Genomic DNA, 24,181 nt, shown 5'->3' on the forward strand with positions numbered 1-24,181 from the left:
TATGTCCAGACCGTATTTAAATGAGAGCCCTATAATGCGTGTATTTATGGTACCTCCTTGATAATTGCACTGGAGAGACCGTGCTCATTGGCACTGAGTTACCTTTCTTTCTTATTGCTCCCGGGCCAATCATTAAACTCTGATCACTGAACAAGATTATCCTTAATTGATGCCAACGACTTTTACTTTCAATGAGGGCGCTGAGGGGGATCATGCCGAACATAAAGATTCTTTTACAGCGACATATTGCTGTCGGTCCGCGGCGGTGAAGGTAGGGAGACTGGCAAAGGCATTCAGAGTTAGTGCACGTTGCTGTGTAAAGGTCAATTTAAAACCTACACCAGCACCACAGTAGGGCACAAAGGTAGTGATCACATTAACATTCTCTTTCAAGTCATGGAAGGATGAATACAGAAGGAGGCACTAAAACAGTCACTTGAATCTAAATGTAAAAACGCACAAGAAAAGTTGGCTTGTGTTTTTATCTGGCAAACACATTTCGACACAACATTAACAGGCCTGCCGTGTTGCCTTCACCTTTGCTTGTAGCAATTATTCCTCCACGCTCACACTACATTCGGACATGGGTGAACACTCGCTCTGTACTCTGTAAAGTGTAAACAGCACTATGAGGAGAATATTCTGTCATGTAAACGCCATCTGAGAAATGTGATCTTATGCAATTATAATGGCACTTGAGATTGGACTGTTGATAAGTGGAGTGAAGCAATTTTTTTTGTTTGGCCATCCAAATGTTAACTGACCAGAATATTTGTTCAGGTAAAATGATGGAGGGAATAATGTAAACAGCAAAACAAACAAATAAACAAACAAACAAGCAAGCAAACAAACAAACAAACAAACAAATCTTCATGTTTTTTCTTCTCTACATTAGCAAGTTACGTCCCTAAAATAATGCAATAAAAAGTGAAAATGTACAACAAAACCCAATAGTATTGTTATTTCATATTCTTAAATATTCTTGTGATGTCCACTGGTTTGCTCCGTCCGCATCATCATCATCATCATCATCATCATCATCATCATCATCATCATCATCATCATCATCATCAACATCATCCCATCACGATGGTGGTTGCTGGCAGCAACACATCCAGACACTGCCCATACCACCAATACCCAAAGCAGTGCCAACACGTGGGAACAGTACAAACAGTTGTCTATAAAATGCCAGGCGTAAAGTCCAAAGTGTGGTAGGTACAATTCATTGAGTGCAGAATATGTGCTTGTAAATTGAGCTAACAGCGTGCAGTGGTTGCAGGCTGTTAGCTCACCTTAATGTTACTGTTAATTGTTACTTATTTTGCACTGATGCTGGGGCTGGGGCTGCTGACAAATGTCTGCTCCACACTTTAGCCCATTGTGAAGATATTGTGAAGTAACATTTTTGTGTTTGTCCATCCATCTAATAAAAGGTCACTTCTTGGTTCATGAAAAAATATGCCAGACAAGACTGTACAATAGAGTTCAATGACAAAAAGAACAAAAATGTTACAAAACTGAAAAACATAAATAATTGTATCACATGGTGGACAGCTACTGTCCAGTTCACCGGTTTTGCATCAAATGTTTACATGATTTTTCTTGTCAAAAATGCCTCACCTCCAAAAAGTGTCTGGGTAAAATAAGATATGCCATAGTCCTGTAATCTTGTCAAACAAACTAACAAATAGCAACTGAAACAATACCTCTACCTTTGTTATGCTTCCGCTTGGAATTATTGTGAAATTGTGCAGTAGCTAATGGATTACGTTGGTAAAATCCATACTATATACTAAAAGGGGAGGAGCTACTGTTAGTGGTGGCCAGCGGTGGCCATGACCACCTCTGTTCTCGGCCACCACCACACCTAGAGGGAGGCTTTTATACCCGTGACTTTCCCACCAGTGTCATATGGATGCAGTATTCTTAGAGCCCTTGATACTTTGCCATAGCACATTTATTGTAATTGAATGTTTAAAGAAATGTGTCCTGTATGGAAACTCTAATCGAGTCTGTGTTTAGTAAAGAACATTTGTTTCTCACAATCTTTCACATTGTAAGCAACCAACCAACCAACCAACCAAGAAGTCAATGTTTATCATACCATCCACAGTCATGCATGGTTTTACAAAATAAAATGTACATATATACAGTACCAATCTTGCCCAAAAGACTGATAACACAAGCAGAAATAAGTAAAAAGCAATGTTTAGAATTGTGAAAATTAAGAAATATTTGCATCATTGTGCTTTTTAGATGTGATTTGAATGAATGGGCCATTGATCATAGTATGCAAAATGCCCTTGGCGTGTTGGCTGTTAGCTAGGAAATCAGTGCATGAGGTAGAAGTAAACTATGAGTACACACAAGCAAAGCAGCGTCAAAGAAAATAGCATTATCTAGTAAATTTAAGCTCATCAAAATGTTGCTTTTTACTTAGACTAAATCCCACTTGTATTATGAATGTGTCAGGCAAGGTTCTGTATATTTGTGAACTTTATTTCATGAAGCCCTGACTGTAGATGGCATAATCTGCAATGACTTCTCAGTTACAGAGGGGTTTCAAAGCATGCCAATGAGTGCACAAGTACGTGTGTGTGCGCATATGTGCACACGTGCTCCAGGTAGAATTTATGTTTTTTAAAACAAGTCTAGAAAGACTAAAGCTAAACCGACTTGGCCATTTTCTATGAGGCAAATAGTAGTTTAAGAGACAAGAAGTAGTTTAGACTACCTACCCATCACATAATAACAAGACCTTGGCAGAGATAATGATGAGGCATATATTTAATTTTTGTGAAGGAAAATGACTCCTTTCTCTCCCTCTCCCTTTTTTGCTTTTACACTATTACACTTTCACACCGCATCTTTATTTATTTTTTGTTCTTTTGTTGTTGTTGCCATTCTCCTGCCTGCTATGCCATCGGTCCATTAGTCACCCCTGTTGAGGTTTGTTGTTTATACCGATACACATCCTTATCACTTGCCTCCAACCTACCTTCCATCACTCATTATTTCCGCACTATAAAGATTTTCTAGAAGGGTGGCTCACATCTTTGGTAGCCGTGGAGCTGTGAACTATCAACAACCCCCCCAGCCACACACACACATTCACACCCCTTCCACCTGAAACTGTGTCTGGATTTGTTGTTTTTGAATTTTTTGAAATGTTTGTTAGCTAGTCTACCTGTCCATTCATTCGCCCCCTGACATGCGCAAGCCTTTCAAATTGGTGCTTTGCTCGGCTTCAGCTGCATACAAAAAGTTTGCGGTGAAACAGTAATATTACAATTGGAAAAATTATGTTCAAAGCACCCGCAGTATTTTTTTTTTTTTAACTAGGGGATAAAACTGTTACAGTATTTGTAGCTATCGTAAAATCAGAAATCTAAAGCTAAAGGCTGGTTTCTTTATGTTTGCTGTTTATCTACAGTTTTGATTGATTTGTATACATTGTGTTATTATTGTGTGATTGGATTTGTCTTTTTAATTTTCTGACTATATAATCTCCAAGTACCCTGGAAATAACATTTTAATTAAATTTGTCTATTTGATATTTAATGACAATTAATCTTGAATTGCCCACTGCTATATTTATCATTTATATTGGTTCTTGTAATTATCCTAATATGTATTGCACACATAGTTGGATTTGTCGACAAATTACACTATTAACATGAAATGATTTGTCAATTAAAGGCTATCTGTTCGAAATGTAATCAATGGCAGAATGCAGTCTATCACAGAAGGAGAAAAACAAAAGGGAAAAAGAACAAATTAAGTTGAAAATGTCACTCTGGGTCTTGTGGTAAAAATACACGCCATTTCCACAAAGGAGCTTTGGATCTTTGTTTCAAAATGATTTTTTCTTTTTTTTTTGGGACACTCCATCGCATGTTTAGTGCTGGCATTGACACTGAAAAGCTTTCGAACAACTGACACTTGAAAGGGTACAAACCACAAACAGACAATCCGAAACCATGTGGTAGTTGTGGTTAATGAAAGAGAAATGCTTCATAACAAACCCATTTTGCTACTTTGGTATTCACACAAGTACTATACATAATAGAGCAGTGATTCCTAAACCTTAATTGTGTCAAGGCATTATACTTTGGATAAAAAAAAAATCACAAAAAGTAAATATACTGAAATAAAGATGTTATTTCAATTTACTGGGAAATTTCCTTAGTGTAAAATGTGTGCCTGGTTAGTTGAACACAAAGCTTTGATTGGCAACAGGTCAAGCTACGGGTTAATTGTACCTTCAGTGAAAGAGCATTTAATTGTTGTACCTGTCACTAAATGCCGCTGGCACAGATAGATGAAAAAAGTGTTATTTGGAGTAAATAAATAAATAAAGCTGACTGATTAAGTGAAATTGAATAATTTGTCGCAGCACAACTGATGATCTCTTGCAACAAATGTGCTACGACAAAGTGGTTGGGAATCACTGCATATAGTGTGCATCCGTTGGGTGTGTTTATTCGTAATCGTCTTGTCCACCGAGTCTAATGCCTATATTGTACTAACCATCTGCGACAAAGTGCTCAGGCACATGGAGCGTGACCTTGACAGTGAGTGGGCAGGAATCCTGTGTGGCGTAGACAATGGCGACGACACAGGTGCTGATGGTAATCAGTGTCAGGGTCACCTTGTTTAGAGGACTGTGTGGGTGGCCTGGATGTAAAAAAAGAGAAACAAGGTTAAATTGTTTGGTATTGCTCATTTTGCATCGACCCAACGCTTCAACAGAATATGGTGGAACCACATCACATCTACTTTGTACATCCACACCGAAACACAGCTATAGAAGGAAATAATACAAACCGAGGATGAAACCTGACAGTAGTGATGTGAAAATGAACCTTCAAATTTGCTACATGAACCATCCATCCATCCATTATCGATACCGCTTATCCTGACAAGGGTCGCGGGGAGTGCTGGAGCCTATCCCAGCTGTCTTCGGGCAGTAGTCGGGGGACACCCTGAATTGGTTGCCAGCCAATCACAGGGCACACAGAAACAAACATCCGCACTCACAATCACACCTAGGGGCAATTTAGAGAGTCCAACCAACTTACCATGCTTGTTTTTGGAATGCGGGAGGAACCCGGAGTACTCAGAGAAAACCCATGCAGGGTAGAACATGCAAACTCCACACAGGGAGGCCGAACCCACGACCTCTGAAATGTGAGGCGGACGTGCTAACCAGTCGACCACCGTGCCGCCGCTACATGAACCAGTTGTTGTATTTTTTGACTCCTCTCTGTTCAACATTGGGCTGAAAGCACACTGACTTGCCATTTCTTAAACCCCTTTATTTAAACCAACAGTACCATCTAGAGAAGTAAAAAAAAAAAAAAAAAAAAATTCAAAAACTGGTTCAAGAAGCAAATTTGAAGCTTCATTTTCCCATCACTACCTGACAGAATCGGGGAGCGACAGCAATGGAGAAGACAAAAATCAAAAATGAAACAGCGTTTGGACTCAAGTGACTATGCAAAACACATTTAAAACACGGGTAACTTTAATATCGTATCGACCTACAGTGACATTTTCTATAGTTTTCATTTTCAGTAATCCTGTGCATATTTGCGGTTTACTATTCACAAATTCACCTAATTGTTTTTTTTAACCTATCCACAGCTATTTTCTGAAAAACATACCAGTTAGCGTCTTTTTTTTTTTTTTTTGTGCTGTTTTTGAAATGCCACAACATGATGTCAAAGTCATAAATAGGTATTGTTGTCAAGGAAGTATGTTGAAGTTACCCCATCTTGATGAAGAGACAAACTTTATATGTCAGGGGATCTAAGTTTATTCTGGGTTGATAGTAAAGTTATAATGACGGATTGAGATACCACATACGATCGAAACATGATGCAGATCAACCTCCAATTCGTCTTCTGACATGATGCATACCTAAGTTAATAACTCGCCAAAAAAGAAAACAAATGCAATCGGGTCACTTTGTTTTCAGAGGTGATTTATGATCTTATTTCCAATGACAACCTTGCAAATTGGTTATTTTAGTTGCCCTTTGGCTTTGTCACAGCTCCCATTTCCCAAAGTGGGTTTACGGGGGAATGGAATTACCCATCTAACCTCCAACTCTTGGTGTTTTCCAGTTTGTATGATGAAAAAATACATAAAAAAGAGGCTAAATGGGACATATGGCTTTTAAATTTTACAGATACATCAATGCTATTTCGAAAGCATGACAGAAGTTTGAAAACCGTGCAATACATCTGAAGGTCAAAAACAAGGGAGCCAGAGAGAGGACAATGAATTACCCTTATTGAGTCACGTGTCTATCAATGTCCCAAGGCTGGGAAGGAGCACAAAGTGTTCAGTCTGCAGGGAAAGTGCTGGGCCAGCTAATCCCTTTGGGGGTGTGGGTGGTGTCACTGGCCTCGGGAATGGGGTCTCTCAATTACTATAAAAGCCTACTGAGTAGACAAAAGCATGTGCACTCACGCTAGCAAACATTTGCTTTATGGCCGCAAACCCGACACACTTCAGTGTTTGTACACGGGCGCACAGACAGCGAATGTGTGTTCAGGCTTAAGAGCTTGACATGTGTTTATCTTTAAATTCCTCTGGCTTACGCATCTTTTCCATTTTATGGCGACCGCCAGGCGTCTTGCTTCTCACCTTTGCTCCGTCGTCGTCCTCTGTGCTGCTCGGTGTAAAACTTCATCTGGGTGTCGTCCTCGGGCTCTGACCCTGATTCTCCTTGAGGACCAAACATGCCTGTGGTTGCTGAGAAGATAAGGTGGAGAATCAATCACTTGATGGCTACTTAGGATTGTGATGGTGTAGTTTATGGTGCAATTAATTCATATACCCACCCCTCAGGCAACGGCAACGTGTTGTGGACATTTACAAAAAATAATAAATGCTAATCATGAATTGATGAAGCAGCATGTAGTTGTTCATCCGATGTTATTCTTGTACCAGTTCAGAGAAATTTAAAAAATGTGCACATTGTGATCAAGAGAAACTGATTGTTACTTTATTCCAGTAAGGAGCCTACGCACCATGCAAACACGGGAAAAACATGCAAATGCAATGCACAGGAGTGGCTGAGTTGAGATTTAAACCGCAACCTCTCGACTGAATTAGACGTGCTAGTCACTCCTTTACCATTCTGCTCCATGTGTAATTTTAGCAATATAATTCTAATTATGATGTCGCTGTGTCTTGAAGCAATGGCAGCATCATGGATTTCATTACTGGAGGAATCGGTAACAATTTATTCAGTCCCATTTATTTTGCAAGTTTGAATGGATTCCCATAGAAATAAAAAAAAAAAGAAAAAAGTCAATATCCAATAAAGTGGTTAAGACGAAATGGAGCGAGGTGCCCCAGGCAGGTAAAGTTAGCAAATCAACATTTTTCTCTTTTCCTCAACTTTCATACCTTCAGAGTGGCTATTAGGCTGCTTGAACATATTACCTTGATTATATTACACAAAAAAGTAAGCTGGAATGAACGTGAATAACTTCAGCTCTTAGCCTCCAAGTGTAACGAAAAATGGTTAATCAGTGATCAAAAATCCTGAGAGAGCCTACATTTTGTGCACCGTACGAATGAGGGCATGCCAGTTCAAATCTTAAATAGACTCTATGCATTGTGAGTACACTCAATAAACAAACCTTTTTCGGGCCAAAAATAAAAGTAATGATGAAACTATACATGGGAGCAAATAAAAGCCAGAGAAAGAGCCATCATGAAATTAGCAAGAGGAAGCAATTTCCCCAGTGCATTAGGAGCTCACTGAACATCAAAATCAATTTCAGGTTTATTAACAACACAGTCACAACTCCCTGTGCTGTTTCTGTTTGTTATCATAAAATAGTCAAATATCACATTCCATTTATTGCTCACCCTTTAGGTGTGTAAGTGGTTTTTCTTTAGTGCTCAGTAATTTTCATTCCCCGAGCACTCGTAGACGTAAAAAAAGGGCACTTTTTTACATTAAACAAACTATACCAGGATGAGGTATACATTGGTTTGCTGGTTTATAAATTCATGGTTTTAGATATTATAAAAATACAACAGAAGAACAAGTGCAAACTTCCAGTAAGGCTCAAACTTGTAAAATAAATCGATGAGAGCTACGGGCCAGAATTGACCCACGACCCCTGCACTGTGAGGCGGATGTGCTAACTAATTCGTCCACCGTGTTGCATTATAAATATTGTATATATATATATATATATATATATATATATATATATATATATATATATATATATATATATATATATATATATATATATATATATATATATATATATATATATATATATATATATATATATATATATATAGGGGTATAACGGTACGCTGAATCACGTTTCGGTTCGGTGCGTTTTTTGGAAACGTCGGTATATTTTCGATACAAAAAAAAACGTTTTTTTTTTTTTTTTATTGTTTATGTTTATTTTGAAAATATGTCAAGTAAACTGTAATAAAAGCGAATCATTCGGTTGAATTATTGCTAACTATATTAAAACTCTTTTTATAATGAAAAAATATAGAGTAACTTTAAAAAGTCTATGAAATTGTATATACTTTTTAGGCATTGAAATCTTTGAATGTTGAAAAGCATATTGTAACGAATTGGGTTATCTGTGTTGTGGTCTTATTTGTGTGTTGCTGAGTTGTGATGTTTCCGATGTTCATGAATGCATTGTACAGCAAGCGAGTGGTGTAGCGGAGAAAGAAGAGCACGAGCAGTTGTACTTGGATTAATAAAAACGTGATACTTAAACTACGTCTGACGGAATGTTCCTGGAAGACGCTACAAAATGATAAATCTCGCTATTTAAGTTTGACGATTTTGCTCCCTCGTCTAAAAAACATTCACAGTCGGATGATGCCATGCATGTTAGATGTGCTACCTGCCTCCCATCTCATGTAGCAATGTCGGCACACAACCTTCGGAGTTAACCACGTACCTTTTCTGGCTCTCACTGTTGTGCCGCCACTCTCCTCTCCCGCATGCAACAGTCAATAGCGCCCATGCGTAAACTCGCGCTAATAAGTGGGCCGAACCGAATGCAAGTGGGCCGAACCGAACATGCCAATACGTATTAATACACCCGAGTGTACCGTTACACCCCTAATATATATATATATATATATATATATATATATATATATATATATATATATATATATATATATACATATATATATATATATATATATATATATATATATACACACACACACACACATACAGGGAGTTTGCATGTTCTACCCGTGCCTGCATGGGTTTTCTCCAGGTAATCCGGTTTCTTCCCACATTTCAAAAACATGCATGATAAGTTGATTGGACACTCTAAATTGCCCCTAGGTGTGATTGTGAGTGTGAATGTTTGTTTGTCTCTCTGTGCCCTGCGATTGGCTGGCAACCAATTCAGGGTGTACCCCGCCTACTGCCCGAAGACAGCTGGGATAGGCTGCAGCACGCCCGCTACCCTTGTGAGGATAAGATGTATGGATAATGGATGGATGGAAAATACTTTACAAATTCTCATTTCATAGCTTCACAATACTTGCCATGCACTGTTGCATTTTTTGAAACAAAAAAATCCAATTATAAACAAAAAAAGGTAAAACAAACAAAAAAGACCAACCCTTTGTAAGCTTCAAACAAGTTTTTAACTCACTACTTAAATAAAGGTGAGATTTTACTATACAATACAATTTTATTTATACAGCGCATTTCATAACAGCTAGAGCTGTAACAAAGCACTTTACATACAGACAACAAAATAGCCATAACACAACAAAATTGAATCAATAAATTAACATAAAACACTATATACAATAGACACCGGAAAAGAGCCAAAAATGTCAGGTCGTATTAAAAGCCAGAGAATAGAAATGTGTCTTCAACCGGGATTTAAAAGTGGACAGAGAGGGGGCTTGCCTAACATCCAATGGGAGGTCATTCCAAAGGGAAGGACCAGAAGCTGAAAAGGCTCGATCCCCTCTGAGGCTCTGCTTGGTCCTCGGCACCTAATCTGCATCCTACAAAACGTCTTAAATTTGTGGGACAACAAAGCTGCCTTCTTTCATTTTTCCTCCCTTATTCTGGGAAACCAGTTGCACAGAAATGCAAACCTTTTGGAGTTGCTCTTTCCTAGCTGTTTAACATAATTCCTCATTCAGACCATTTTTATATGAAGTGGTGGCATTAATACATCATTGGGTTAAACTAAAGCAACACTTTCGATAATTGCATTTCCCGGAAAGTATGCATCTGGCCGTCTCTTCTGACATTTTGTTCAACACCCAAACTATCCCATGGACACAGAAAGCAGCAGTGTTTGCTGAATCCACCTTGTATTCCCATTAGAATGCAGATGACCTTAAGGTCTCAACAAATGTTCCATTTGTATTCACTACAGTGCATTAAGAAGGATTTCAATACTTTCATAGGATTCCTTTAAATGTGCATGTGCTTTTATATTACCATTGTGGAGAAGAACGGCATTGAGGCTTCTTTTAAAAGAGTCCAGGAAGAGGTGCCACTCACTTATTGACAGATCAATGTTGTGCTTTCTATAATGGCTAACCAACACATTTTTCTTTCTCCTTGTGGTGGATTTCTGTAGGCGCCAACACTGTGCATCTGCACCAGTGAATATCCGGATAACAGATACAGATGTTGAGAGAGTCTCAACTTACAAGTACCTGGGTGTTCTCTGAACAATAAACTGGACTGGAGCGACAACACAGACTCTCTACGCTTCCTACTCAGGAGACTGAGGTCCTTTGGGGTTCAGGGGACACTCCTAAGGAACTTTTATGACTCGGTGGTTGCATCGGTCATTTTCCATTGAGTGGTCTTCTGGGCAGGCGGCGTCTCGGCCCGGGACAAGAGGCTGGAACAACGGGTCCTGGGCTGCTCCCTGGACTTGGTGACTCGGTGGGGGACAGGATGATGATGGCTAAACTGTCATCAATGCTGGACAACCCGGCCCACGCCCTCCAGGGCACTATAATAGCACTCCACAGTTTCTTCAGCGACAGACTGTTACACCCTCGCTGTGCAAAGGAGAGGTTCCGCTGCTCCTTCTTGCCTGCTGCTGTCATACTGTTTAACAAGAACATTGGGTAGTCTCTACAAACTGGCGGACATTAGTGCAATCGTGCAGTCCTGCACCTGAGCTTATATTGTGCAATAGTCAACATTCCCCACGACTGTTTATTTATCTATTATTATTATTTATTTTTATCCAATGCTGTTCCTTATATTTCACTGCAGCACTGTCACTTACAGTATTTCTTTCTCTGTACTATGTACAGGCTAAAATGAGTGTTTCTTCATACTTTATATGTAGATGTATGTTGGTGTGTGTATATACATGTGAGTATATACACATGGTTACTGCGTATATTTACATAGGTTTGATTCTGAATGTTTGCTGTTAATGTTATACATTAACGGCTACATTATGCCGCCGTCTCTGTGCGACCTATACCTTTGCTGCTGTAACGCAGAACATTTCCCCACTGTGTGATCAATAAAGGACTTCTTATCTTATCTTATCTTATGCTTTTTGTTTTGAAAGTGCTAGATCCGTATTATCATTTTATCTTCTCATCTTCATCTTATCATTTATAGGTTCCTGGGAAAAGAGAATAAGCAGAGGTGTAAACTCCACCTGACCAACGGACCTGTCCGTCTGTCCGTCCCTGACAGACGTCTGTTTTACGGACGTTTGACGATAGCCAGGAAACTTAAAAGTTTGATGGACTAAGCACAGACGGAAGTGAATTTCCGTCCATTAGTGTAAGCATCACTAATCCTGGTCAAGTCCCTACAGAACTCACAGTCCATCATTGACGGACGCCCGTTTTGCTGATGAGAGACGGAAACACGACCCGCATGTCTCGCATGTGTTGTTATGATGGCATGCTTCCTTGAGTAGACTGCATTGAGTGTACATGTACAGCAGGTGGCGGTATGCACCAAAGAGAGAATCATGAGTTAGTCATAATGAGAGCAACAACCAATTAATGATCTAAGAGGTATTAGAGTATCTTTGAATACAAGGACAGTTTTACAGAAGAGTTCTTGTGAGTTAAGTTTTACATTTCTATTTTTATTTTTCATTTCGAAAAAAGTTGGGTTAGGAGGTTGTGAAACAGTATTTTGCAGCTCCACACTCCATTTCACGAGGTGGCAGTAATGCACCAAAAGTTGTTTACCAACCACTTATGGACAGAAGAAAAAAAATATTTATTGTAATGGCTGCTTTATTTGGGTTTGCACAGGGACTAGGAAGCATTTTAATCCACCAGGATTGTGTTTTGTCAACAATGTGACTCGGGATTCTGGTTAAGGTAAGCAAAACCTGAAAGTAGAACTTAAGACTTAAAGGGCAGCAGACTCCCACTTAACAGCTCAATAGATTGGCAATTAAGTGTAGTCTATGTGAAATGTCAAATGTATGTGAGCGTAAAGTTGTTTGAGCAGCAAGCTGACACAGTATGATGTAGATGGTACACTCGATATACCATTTTAATCAAATCGGTCCAGATAAGTGGATGGATGGATGGATTTTTCATCTCTTGGACCATTTTTGTTCTTTCTTCGGATTGACAATTGACAGAAAGGTGGACCTTTGATGTTTACTGACGGTTAAAATAAGATGACGGACTGACCAATAGACGATTACAGTTTGGTTGTGCTTGAAAAAATGACAGACTCACGGACATGTGCCCAAACCGTTGACGGATGACAAACTTTAGTAAAAAGCAAACCACTGAGAATAGGTTTCAACATTTCTGGCTCATACTCAGAATCCGTTGGACCGCTAGTAGCAAAGGTACTTCCTTTGTCAGCACCCTCCGCAGAAGCAAGTCCATCTTCAGGAGGAAGTGGTGCAGGAATATAAGCATCATGCGGAGCAGGTCTTTGCACTGAGTCTAGATTTGAATATGCGATCTTCATTCTGTGTTTCCAGGTAAACCATCTTACAAGGCAAAAACAACAATCGGGGATATGGTCCTTAACTTCCCTCCATATCATTGGAACCAACAAGTCTGAACTACTTTTAGGCTTTCTTAGCATGATTATTAAATTTAAGGTTTAACTGCAAGCAAATGAAAAAAAAGTTATGTTTTTTTAAATTTAATTAATTTATTTATGATCATTGTTACTTTTTTTTGTGCAAAATTGCCATCTGTTGGATTTAAATCTGTTTGCCAACGCTAACCTAGTCCTTTGATAATATTCATGTAATCTGATAAAGCCTTTGATTCTTCCATAATAACCATTACCAGTGACACTTCCTGAGCTGGAGAATAACCCAACTTCTTCAAATACTCCCTTTCCATTAGAGCGGATAATGGCCATTTAAGGGAGTTGGGTTGATGATATCTGGAGGCTTTTGAGAGCTGTGTGTGTTTGTGTGTGCGTGAGATCTACTGTAGATGGCAGGCCAATTGTGCTTCCAGGCTACTGCAGCGGTTTGATAAATATAACACAGTACCGGCATACATTGGATATCACACTGAACAAAAATTGTTTTGTACAGTATTTTCCCATCTTCCCTTTTAGCAGTGCTCTTGCAGTTCATTTTCTTCATTTTTTTTCATCTTTTCTGCTCCCTCTGTGGTGATATCCTCAAAGCAAGTCTCTTTAAAAGCATCGACTTCAAATGTATGCTGACAAAACAAAATTTTCTATTTCTATATGCAAAAAGTCACAATTGACTCCACAATACAATGACCTTTGACCTTTGAGCATTATTAAAATCAATAAACGTACAAGTCTAATATGAATAATGTATGTTATAACAAACAAAAAAACCTTCAAGCACGACTGTGGTATTAATGATGAATCAGTTTGAGGAACAAAACCTAACTTATAGTTTAGCATTAGCTGTCAAACAACCACCCGTCACGCCTTGGGAATCTCCAGCATAAGGGACATCCAGTGCATATTGTACAAGACAGTCCACCTTCAAGTGAAATGGTGTACTGAAGACATTTAAAGACCCTAATGAGGCTGAAGCTGCTTTCCTCTCAACCATGCCGTGACTGCAAAGTAGCCTTTGTTTGCTGAACAATGACACTGGTGATGAGTGCCTATTGCCCTTTAGAACCGAACGATTGAATTGTGATTGACTGCGGAATATGGACCACAGCTTTTCTCTGTTATATGGCGACACTGTGTAAGGAGAGTATGAAAACTGAAAATGTATATACGTTTTGAGTGGTGGTTTGAAGGGTTTTTTTTTGTTTAGATTTTTATTGTAATTCACAGTGTGCTCAAATGAATATTTATGGTATGGTAGTGTTCTAAAACATAATGGTACAATAAATCTATAAATCTAATACTCAACATAAATTGCTGTTTTTATTTCAAATTAGATGGTTGTTGCATTTCAAAAATATAATTGGTAAAATCAGAGGAGGGGTATGTCTATATGGCAAATTTAGAGCTCACTTTGTAAGTCTCCTACTTCCCAGGGGTAGCAAAATACAAAGAGAACACCAAGAGCCCCAAACTAGAACCCTGTGTAACACCATACCATAGAGGGGCAGTGCGGGTCTCAGAGGAGCCTAGGCTAACAGAAAAGGTCCTGCCAACCAAATAGGATCTAAACCATTCTAGAGCACTTCAACTTGGTGTTGCAAACGAGTCAAAAAAATACTGTCGTCTACCGTATCGAATGCTGCAGTCAAATCCAACAAAACAATACAAACCTAGTCGACAGTGTCATTTGCCAGGAGGATGTCAATAAAAACACATAACAGGGCTGCATCTGTGTTATGCATCTTCTTGAAAACTGACTGAAAAACCTCCACAACATTATGTTCATTCATTCATTCAAATATTGTTTTATTTTTACTGGGAGTGCACCACTTTTTCAGAATTTTCAGAATTTTTGAGAATTTCAAAAATAAAAGGCAGTTTGGAAGCGCTGGATGTAAACCGGGTGCAATATAGTCAGATATATCAGATCATTATCCTATTGTGATTTTATCCACTGGACCAAAAGATTATCTGCACAAAGAGGAAAGTTAGAATTCCAACTAACAAAACCCTTGCAAACCTAACTCAGCACCTCCCAACTATAAACCGGGATGTTATTTAGTGTTCCACTGTTCCCAGCAATACATTTGACAGCCTAATTCATGAACTTAAAGATTCTATTCATCAAAATTTCCAGAAAGGATAATAAAACAAAATATGAAAACAAAATCTGTATTACAAAAGGAAAGTATATTCAGAAGACCAAACTTTACAATCAATAAATAATAATAAATAGTATAAATAAAAGTACATACACAAAGTATAAAAAAAAAAAATAACTAGTCTAATGCAAACTAGTAAACAAAACTATTTTACTGACCGATTCAAAAAAGCTTCTGGGGATCAGGAGGAATCTTGGAAGGTGTTGAATGAGATACTTGGCCGAAATGCGAGGGCATAAGTTGTCCCTAACACTGTAATTCAGACTCAATCAAACACTTTGACAAAGGAAGGAAATGTACCAAATGTTTAATAGTTTTTTTGCCTCTGTTTGAAAAAAAATCTGTCTAAAAAAGTTTATCCACCAAGAAAAATAAATGACAAATATTTTCTCATAATTATCCCTCCTAATGTTTAAAAAATGACAGTGTATTTGAGTTCTGAAGTAGTAATAGTCTAGTTAGTGCAAAAAGAAAAATAAGTATATAATGTATAAAGGCGCAGACATTCAACTACTCAAATATTGCAGGTTGCAGAGGTATTGCACGGTGTAAACGTTCATGTGAGCAGGACAAGGTTATTATACAGTGGGTACGGAGAATATTCGGACCCCTTGAAACTTTCTGTGTCATTGCAGCCATTTGCCAAAATCTCCAAAGTTCATTTGATTTCTCATTAATGTACACTCAGCACTCCATCTTGACAGGAAAAAATCTGAAATGTAGATATTTTTGCAAATGTATTAAAAAAGAAAAAATGACATATCCTATGGTCATAAGTATTCAGACCCTTTGCAAAAAACCGTCAGATTTAACTCACATGCTGTTCATTTCTTCTGATCTTCCCTGAGATGGTTCTGCTCCTTTATTGAAGTCCACATGTGTTTGATTAAACTGATTGGACTGAATTAGGAAAGGCACACACCTGTCTACGTCTACGTTACAGCTCACAGTGCATGTCAGAGCAAATGAGAATCATGAGGTCAAAGGAACTGCCCAAGGAGATCAGAGACAGATATTGTGACAAGGCGCAGATCTGGCCAAGGTTACAGAAGAACTTCTGCAGCACTCAAGGTCCCTAAGAGCGCAGTGGCGTCCATAATCCTCAAATTGAACGGAACGACTGTTTGTAACTGAAGGAAAGATGAATGCGGCCAAGTACAGAGATATCCTGGAGGGAAACCTCTTCCAAAGCGCTCAGGACTTCAGACTGGGCCGAAGGTTCACCTTTCAACAGGGAAATGACCCGAAGCACAAGCTAAAATAACAAAGGAGTGGCTTCAGAACAACTATGTGACCGCTCTTGACTGGCCCAGCCAGAGCCCTGACCAAAACCCGATTGAGCATCTCTGTAGAGACCTGAAAATGGCTGTCCCCAACATTCACCATCCAACCTGACAGAACTGGAGAGGATCTGCAAGGAAGAATAGCAGAGGATCCCCAAAACCAGGTGTGAAAAACTTGTTGCATCATTCCCAAGAATACTCATGGCTGTACTACCTCAAAAAGGTGCTTCTACTCAATAAAATGTGTCAGGGTCTGAATACATATGACCATATGACATTTCATCCATCCATCTATCCATTATCCAAACCGCTTATCCTCACAAGGGTCGCGGGTGTGCTGGAGCCTATCCCAGCTGTCTTCGAGCAGTAGGCGGGGTACACCCTGAACTGGTTGCCAGCCAATTGCAGGGCACACAGAGACAAACAAACATTCACACTCACAACCACACCTAGGGGCAATTTAGAGTGTCTAATCAACCTACCATGCATGTTTTGGGAATGTGGGGGAGAAACCAGAGTACCCGGAGAAAACCCAGGCAGGTACGGGAGAACATGCAAACTCCGCACAGGAAGGCCGGGGCCGGATTTGAACCCACAACCTCTGGACTGTGAGACGGACGTGCTAACCAGTTGTGCTATCTACTCTAAAATGTAGTAGTTAAAATATTACAAATGTTATTTTGTATTTAATCTGGTGGCATGATAGCTCACAAATAAAAGGCCATGGTGAAACCAATGCTATTGCAATTTCTTTTGTAAGTGTATGTAAATCACCGATGAAAGTGGGTGCCTAGTGCGCAACATTGGGTCACGCCAGCTCTGTGTCCACACTATTATCGTCTTTTAAATAAATTGAAAAGATAAATAAGCCCCCATACTATCGACATACTGAGTAGATGATTTTCAAAAAGTGTTAAAGCAAATAAGGTTTATGAACTGAGAGAAGTTGATAAAACTTATCTTGCTAACCATGATATAGAATCCAAACTATTGAATTTTAATGTAACTCACCACCTTTTGGGAACGGCTACATAATTGTCTTGCAGGCAAAGAATGTTTCCTTCTTAGAGACCGCATGATTATGGATCAATAAAATGTGTAATGGCATGACAGCTCCAAGATAATACAAGTCAGTTTTTTTATTTACATAAAGTTCAATAAACTCAATTTCCTATGCGCCTCGGGAGGTTTTATAAATCGGTAAAACCATATAACATCTGCTATCCTCAGACTGGGCAGGTCAGAGTGCATTATGTATGTATTTATGGAGGACAAATAAACAAGATGAAGAGGAAATATTGTACAACATAAGAAAGACAAGCATGGTTCTTGCAACTAGCAGCAGTATATTGCATTCAGATGCCCTAGTGTTCATAAATACTGCATTTGCATGTGAGTGTATCGCACACAAAAGCATGCAAAGTTCGACATGACCTCAGTGACACTTTCAACTTTTTTCTTAAAACCACAGATGTTGGATTTACGGAATGCAAGTGTCAACTTGCGTCTGTTTTTGCATGCATTTTAGTCACGCTGAGAGCAAGCGTGCGCGTCCGGGGACGATGCGAGCTAGTAAATGAAGCCGACAGCCGCGGCGGTCCTCACATGGCTATAATCACATTAAGGCGACATCTCAGCCTCACTGACACCAGCTAAATATGTCCCAGTCAAACTCAATGCGAGACAGCATGTACAATCACACACAAAAGGGGGTCTATGCAGATTAGCCACTTATAATGCATAACATGGCATCTGGGAGGCTGATAAAGATAATCGGAGGAGTCTGCTTTGTTGCGATATACATAAAAAATGCATCTCGGCCAATATGAATCAGCATAGTTAAATGGCTGTTATGAGTAGTGCATCACTGAACCCTTAAAGGGTAGTCAACCCAAACATATTTTATTCAAGAATATGTTCTACACAAGCCCACTAGTAGAGGGCATTCTGATAAATATTGTGTTTGTGGAATAGGAGTTAATCCACATGATTTTAGCCATTTTGTCACTTCTATCGACCTAAAATGACATCACAACTGCTCAGGGCTCAGGTAACAACCAATCACGGCTGACCTGTTTTCTGAAGATGAGCCGTGATTGGTCATTACCTGAGTCCTGAGTAGTTGTGATGTCATTTTCAGTCGACAGAAGTGACCAAATTGATGCTCAATGAGATGGCTAAAAAGGGGTGGATTTTGCTGGTTAACTCATATTCCACAAATGTAATATTAATCAGGATGCCGTGTTTCAACTAGTGAGCCTGCATAGGCTCATCTTGAAAAAAATGGGTATGGGTTGATTTCGCCTTCAAGACATCCTCTGGCCATTATGTAAACTGTGTTTTATTTTGTTTTTTCCCCATTGCCATTTTGACTGTCTTGAATATAGGCATGTGCGGTCAAGGCAGGCATGGGAGGCAGTGCCACCCTGTCCCCTCCACTGGATGTGAAGAGTAAAATAACATCAACAACAACCTAATAATGATAACATTAACTTACTTTCCATTTCAGCTCTCTCGGCCATGCTTAACATTGATTTTATTTTTCAATCCAATAATGTCAATGATTTCATCATAAAAATAGCTGAATTTACAAATTTGTAAATACACGGGCGAGAAGCAAGAGAGACCTGAATTGATGCAGGCAGTTAATGGCACATGCACTCACACAATAAACACAGCGGTTTGTCTTTATTTCACCACTATTGATATTTTATCACACATGTACCGCACGTGCTGATGTTCAGCAGTCGAATATATTTGATGAATGTACAGTATCTTATTTGGAATTTTGTTGAGCGTTACATCTGAAGAGGATTTGCTAAAACTGATATCAAACCCAAACAAAGGGAACATTTGAGGGGGCTTGTGATCCACAAAAGGGATTAAGGGTAGAACCAGTGTTTACTTTCTGGTATGCCTGTCCCAGGTGTCGTGCTGCTCTGCATATCTGTGCTTGCGTGATGCCCAAAGGTACGTATGTCATAATGGCTGCCCACTCACAATCTTCCACTGCAGTGGCTGTCAAGTCTACATTTTCTCGCCGTTGGTAAAACCAACTGATGCTGAACATTTGAACAAATACAACTGATATATTTCATCATTCAGATTTTTTTAGTTGTTGCCTGTTATGTGAAACGCTAAAGGGCTGAGCAACCTGGCTGTCTTTGCCACACTGCTTTGTATTTAATCACTTCCTTTTTTTTTCTTCAAACCTCACAATTCAGTCAATTTTCCAAGTAATAGGAGTAAAATAGGAAACCAGAGTGGAAAAATATTTCTAAATAGTAAACCACAAGGTGACACAGACATTGTTTTTTTGTTTTATTTATTATAATTATTTTCCAAGTGGTTCTATACTGTACAATACATGAGTATAATCACCAGACAAACACAATAATAACAGACAAACACAATAATAACAAAATGTAAAAGCATAATTACAGCTTATTACAGCTGAGTTACTTTTAACGTCTTAGCAAAAGCTGTTTTATGATGTGAACAAAAACACATTGTGGCCTCATCAAACATGCTTTCCACAAGTGATGCAAAAACAGACCCACACACACACACACACACGCGCCCAGGGAAAAGGGTATTAAGTATATAAAAGAATACCTTCAAAATTCAGATGCCAGAAAAAGTAAAATGTCTATTAATAAAGTTGGAGGGCACCATTTTTCTTTTATCCTTCATGTCTTATTCTATATGCAGTTGAGCAAAGTAAAGAGATGATATATATCTGGAACAGCGGTTAGTACTTACTAATAACACCGCCTTTTTTGCAATATAGCTGGTCTCATTTACATAGTGTTTTTGTTTACACTATCTGCTGCTTTGCTGAACAATTTCATTATTGTCTAACGTGATCACTGTGAATTCAGGTAATAACTGCATTGCGGCACTGGGGCTGTGCTAACATTTCACAATGACAAAAGCCAAATGTGTCCCTTATTTCGGATTCAGTTGTGATTCAGGGTAGAAGCCACATTTGCCTTTCAAACAAGCTTGAAAAGGAACAATCTTAATGTTACTCCTATTTATCCTCTGGCCTTCCAATATGTCATTATCGTGCGTGCGGACTAAGCCCAAATGTGGTATCAAGTAATGTTGCTGTTGTGTTTAGAAGTAGACGTAAAATGTTGTACTACAAGAAACTGGGGTAACACATGCTGACAAAGGAGTGTGAATTTGTCATCCCAAAGCAAAATTCCAAACCAGTTTTAATGACACTAGACGAAGGGCAGGCTAACACCTGCAGAGCTGAGCTGAGCAGACAAAACTGCTCCCTGAGTTATCCAACTGAGCGACTGTTGAGACACGCTGCCCTCTTAATGCATACATTAGACCTGCTTACCTTGGTCCTTTGCTATGTAAGGGGAATTATACTGTAGTGCACTTTCAGCTGAAAAATTCCCCCGTTGCTACTCAGAAGAATAGCAGCAGAAATTACTAGTTTGTTCTGAAGACAGCCATTGGGCCAAATGAAAGGCATAAATGACACAGTGACAGTTTATTGTGTCATTCTGGTTGCTAACCCAGCCTACCTCCCCCGCCCATCATATGCTTTCAACACCAGTTCCTCCACCCACTCAAATGCTGAGGACGTTACCGTTTCTTCTGTGCAGAATGCCCCATTATTTGTTTTGTTGTTGTTCCCAGCGACATGTGTTATAAATGTACGGTGGTATACAAAAACATACCTTATGTATTTTTAAGTAAAGTCATTTTTGAAGAAAACAAGTATTTGGCTTTTATCCAGGCAGTGTCATTTACGTTCATCAATCAATACATGATGCATAACAGCTTTCTGACTGCACAAAATCAATGCAATGAACATTTTTTAATACTTGTTGTTTCATTGGAACTCTATGACATTCAGGAACATGTTTATTCTAAATGTCATAAATATTTTAAATAAATGTTAGAGGCACAGTATTTAATATTAACCGCAGTTTTAAAACCTCTCAGACATACTTTCCCAAACATCATCCAACATATTGAAACAGTGAGGACAATTAATTTATTTGCTGCAGAGGGATTTATTTATTTATTTATTTCATTGGAACCGATGGACTAAAACTGATTCAAGTGAAAAAAAGCTCAATATTAATAACTTAAATAACTGCCTCAAGCATGTTGATATCACCTAAATGTTTTTCATCCGAGTGAGTCTCCAGACTTAGACTAAACCCTACAGAGAATGCATTTTACCTGTTGAAAAGGAGACTGAAGGGGTGTAACACCCCTAAGACACCAAACCAATGACATCACCAAACTTTACATCTTGGTCCGTGTCCAGAAAACGTATTGGGCATGCACTTCAGCCACCCCCTGCCCCCGCCCCAAAAATTAATCAGAATTTGAACACAACACAACACCCCAGGCCCGCTTGAATTGTAATCAATTTACCTGAATATCCGTCTTATATATTTTGGGGAAAATTATTATTTGTCCACATTGTCCATGTCCCAAAATATAAAGTACATTTATCACCATAAGAAGTATAAAAAAAAATCTATTTTGTCTCTATCAAAGGTGAAGTCCTCTGGTGTCAACTAGAGGGGAGGTATGCTTCACACATTTAACACATTTTAACAAGTATTACATTCTTAATGAAAAAACAAATACCATTGGATAACTTCATGTCCTACCTCTGGTGTGGCTGGGGACCCTCCGGCGGCTGGTAGAGGAGCTGTGGATGACGTGTTGGTAGCGAGAAATGTCTGGCGGGGTTTTAGGAACACGGAAGCTGTCCTGGAATCGCTGCATTAAATCTTCCACAGCCTCTCTGTTTGGGTCAATGGCTGCGGCAGAGGATGACAAGAGTGAAAACGTCAGATGCATCATAACACTTACGAGAGAAAATGTGTTTTCAAGAAAAGTGTGGGAATACTCCTAAAGTCAATTCTGGGGCATGCTCAAAATAATTTGTTATAGGACATATTTGGGATTGAAGCATCATCTGCATCACGTGCCAATAGCCTGCCCCATATAAAAAATAAATAAATAAATCCAAAATTCAAGCTTTCAAAGGATTCCATCAATTCAATATTGCCTCGTTTCTCTACAGGGATCCTGCCAACGCTTTCTCTTGTGTCTCGGTCTCAGTCATTCTGATTGATGACTCCAGAGCACCTCGCTTTGGGCAAAGTGACTGTATGGTTGAGAGAGAGAAAAAAACAGCTCTGCTCACTTCCCTTTAAACTAGAAAAGATAAAAAGGCAGGGTATAAAAGTCAACTGCCATTCCGCAATGATCTTACAAAGAATAATGGCGAGACCTTTGTGGCGTTCGACATCCAAAAAGGCTGGGAATGCGGACGACACTGCACTTCATGTGGTTATTCTTTTATGTTGGTATTTAATGGCCTGACATGACACAAGAAGTATTACTACGAAACAACAAATTCTCAATTGGTGGTCTCGCTAATAGATGCGTTCCTCAATTATCCGCCGGGTGTGCTATCCAATTAAAACAAATAATTGCCACCATCAAATAGAAACATTGTTTTCCCATATGGAAAAAAAGGGTACTAATTACCTCTGGTTTGTGTTCATACGTTGACAATAAAATATTAAAAGCTGAACCTATTTGAACTATGTTGCTACCCAAAACAGCAGCATCTACCAATGCAATAAAAAGTCTAACAGCTGAAGTGATATGTGGAGCTGCTTGTTGTTGGGCTTCCAGCTCAGACCAAATATGGTCACCATCCTACTATAACGGCCTAAATCTTTTTTTTTTCAGTTTTTCCAGAAATCACGAAAAACTGAAAAAATACTCAGTACATTATATATATTCATAATTTCATTTCAGGGGTACAATAGACTGCTCTGTTTAACTAAGGATGTAGTTGATTTTAATATCAGTGGCCAGCATACTGAAGGGATGATTAAGGCAAAAAAATATTTTTTTTCTCAAAATATGACTCAGGCCATTATTTTAAGAAGGTAATGAATATGGTTGTTATAATGAGACAATGTATTTCCCAGTGAGAAGTGTTATGGTATGGTACAAACTACAAATACAATTGAATCAAAGACCTGGCTAAAAAAAAGTCAGTCATAAGTTTGCCCTTTTTTTATCCACACTAGCTGCTTCTCTCAAATCTTCATTACGGTTGGTCCACAGGCTTGGAGCATCATAATAGATGGTCACTTTGCTGTGCATTTTGGTTCAAATTCTGGGAACTGATGAAAGACCTCCTTCTGGACTAAAACCATGGAAGCACGTTCAAAACCAACGAAGAAAATAAAATAAATCCTGAGGCAGCCGTACAGGTAAACAGTGCAGATAATTTATTATGGGTGCAAAATGTGAGCTCTCCTCCTGTTTTGTGACAGCATTCATGCAGCTGAGCTCTGAAGTACTGTAGTTGAAATGGTAAAATATTCTTTCCGAAGACCAGAAAGAAGATCAATACAATAATAAATTTGCCATGTAATAAAAGCATAAATAAGTGTCTCTGTTGAACTCCAAAAACTGAAACTTTTTTTCAGCTATCCATGACATGATGTTTAAAACATACCGGTAATTTAAAAAGGCATCAATATGTGAAGTGATCATGTGTAATTATTTAGTAGTACAATTTTTCAGTTCCAATTCCAGGATTGCAGAAGTGCGGGCAACCGAGGCCTGCTCTCCAAAGAAAGAAGTCACAAGCA

At 38.8% G+C, this 24,181-nt stretch overlaps 1 protein-coding gene across 3 annotated transcripts in view; it reads right to left on the bottom strand.

Moving 5' to 3' along the window:
- astn2 (astrotactin 2) overlaps positions 1-24,181 on the bottom strand; it is a 264,845-nt gene that overhangs the window by 126,249 nt on the left and 114,415 nt on the right. For all 3 annotated transcript variants that reach the window (XM_086053042.1, XM_086053041.1, XM_086053043.1), the window contains exons 4-6: positions 22,169-22,321; positions 6,658-6,765; positions 4,534-4,680 (exon numbers count right to left, since the gene is read on the bottom strand). In XM_086053042.1, coding sequence (XP_085909168.1) covers positions 4,534-4,680; positions 6,658-6,765; positions 22,169-22,321 — 408 coding nt within the window. The remainder of the gene's footprint in view (positions 1-4,533; positions 4,681-6,657; positions 6,766-22,168; positions 22,322-24,181) is intronic.

Source organism: Filicampus tigris, chromosome 15, assembly GCF_054856515.1.
Source record: "Filicampus tigris isolate MCC_2025a chromosome 15, RoL_Ftig_1.0, whole genome shotgun sequence".
Taxonomy (NCBI): domain Eukaryota; kingdom Metazoa; phylum Chordata; class Actinopteri; order Syngnathiformes; family Syngnathidae; genus Filicampus; species Filicampus tigris.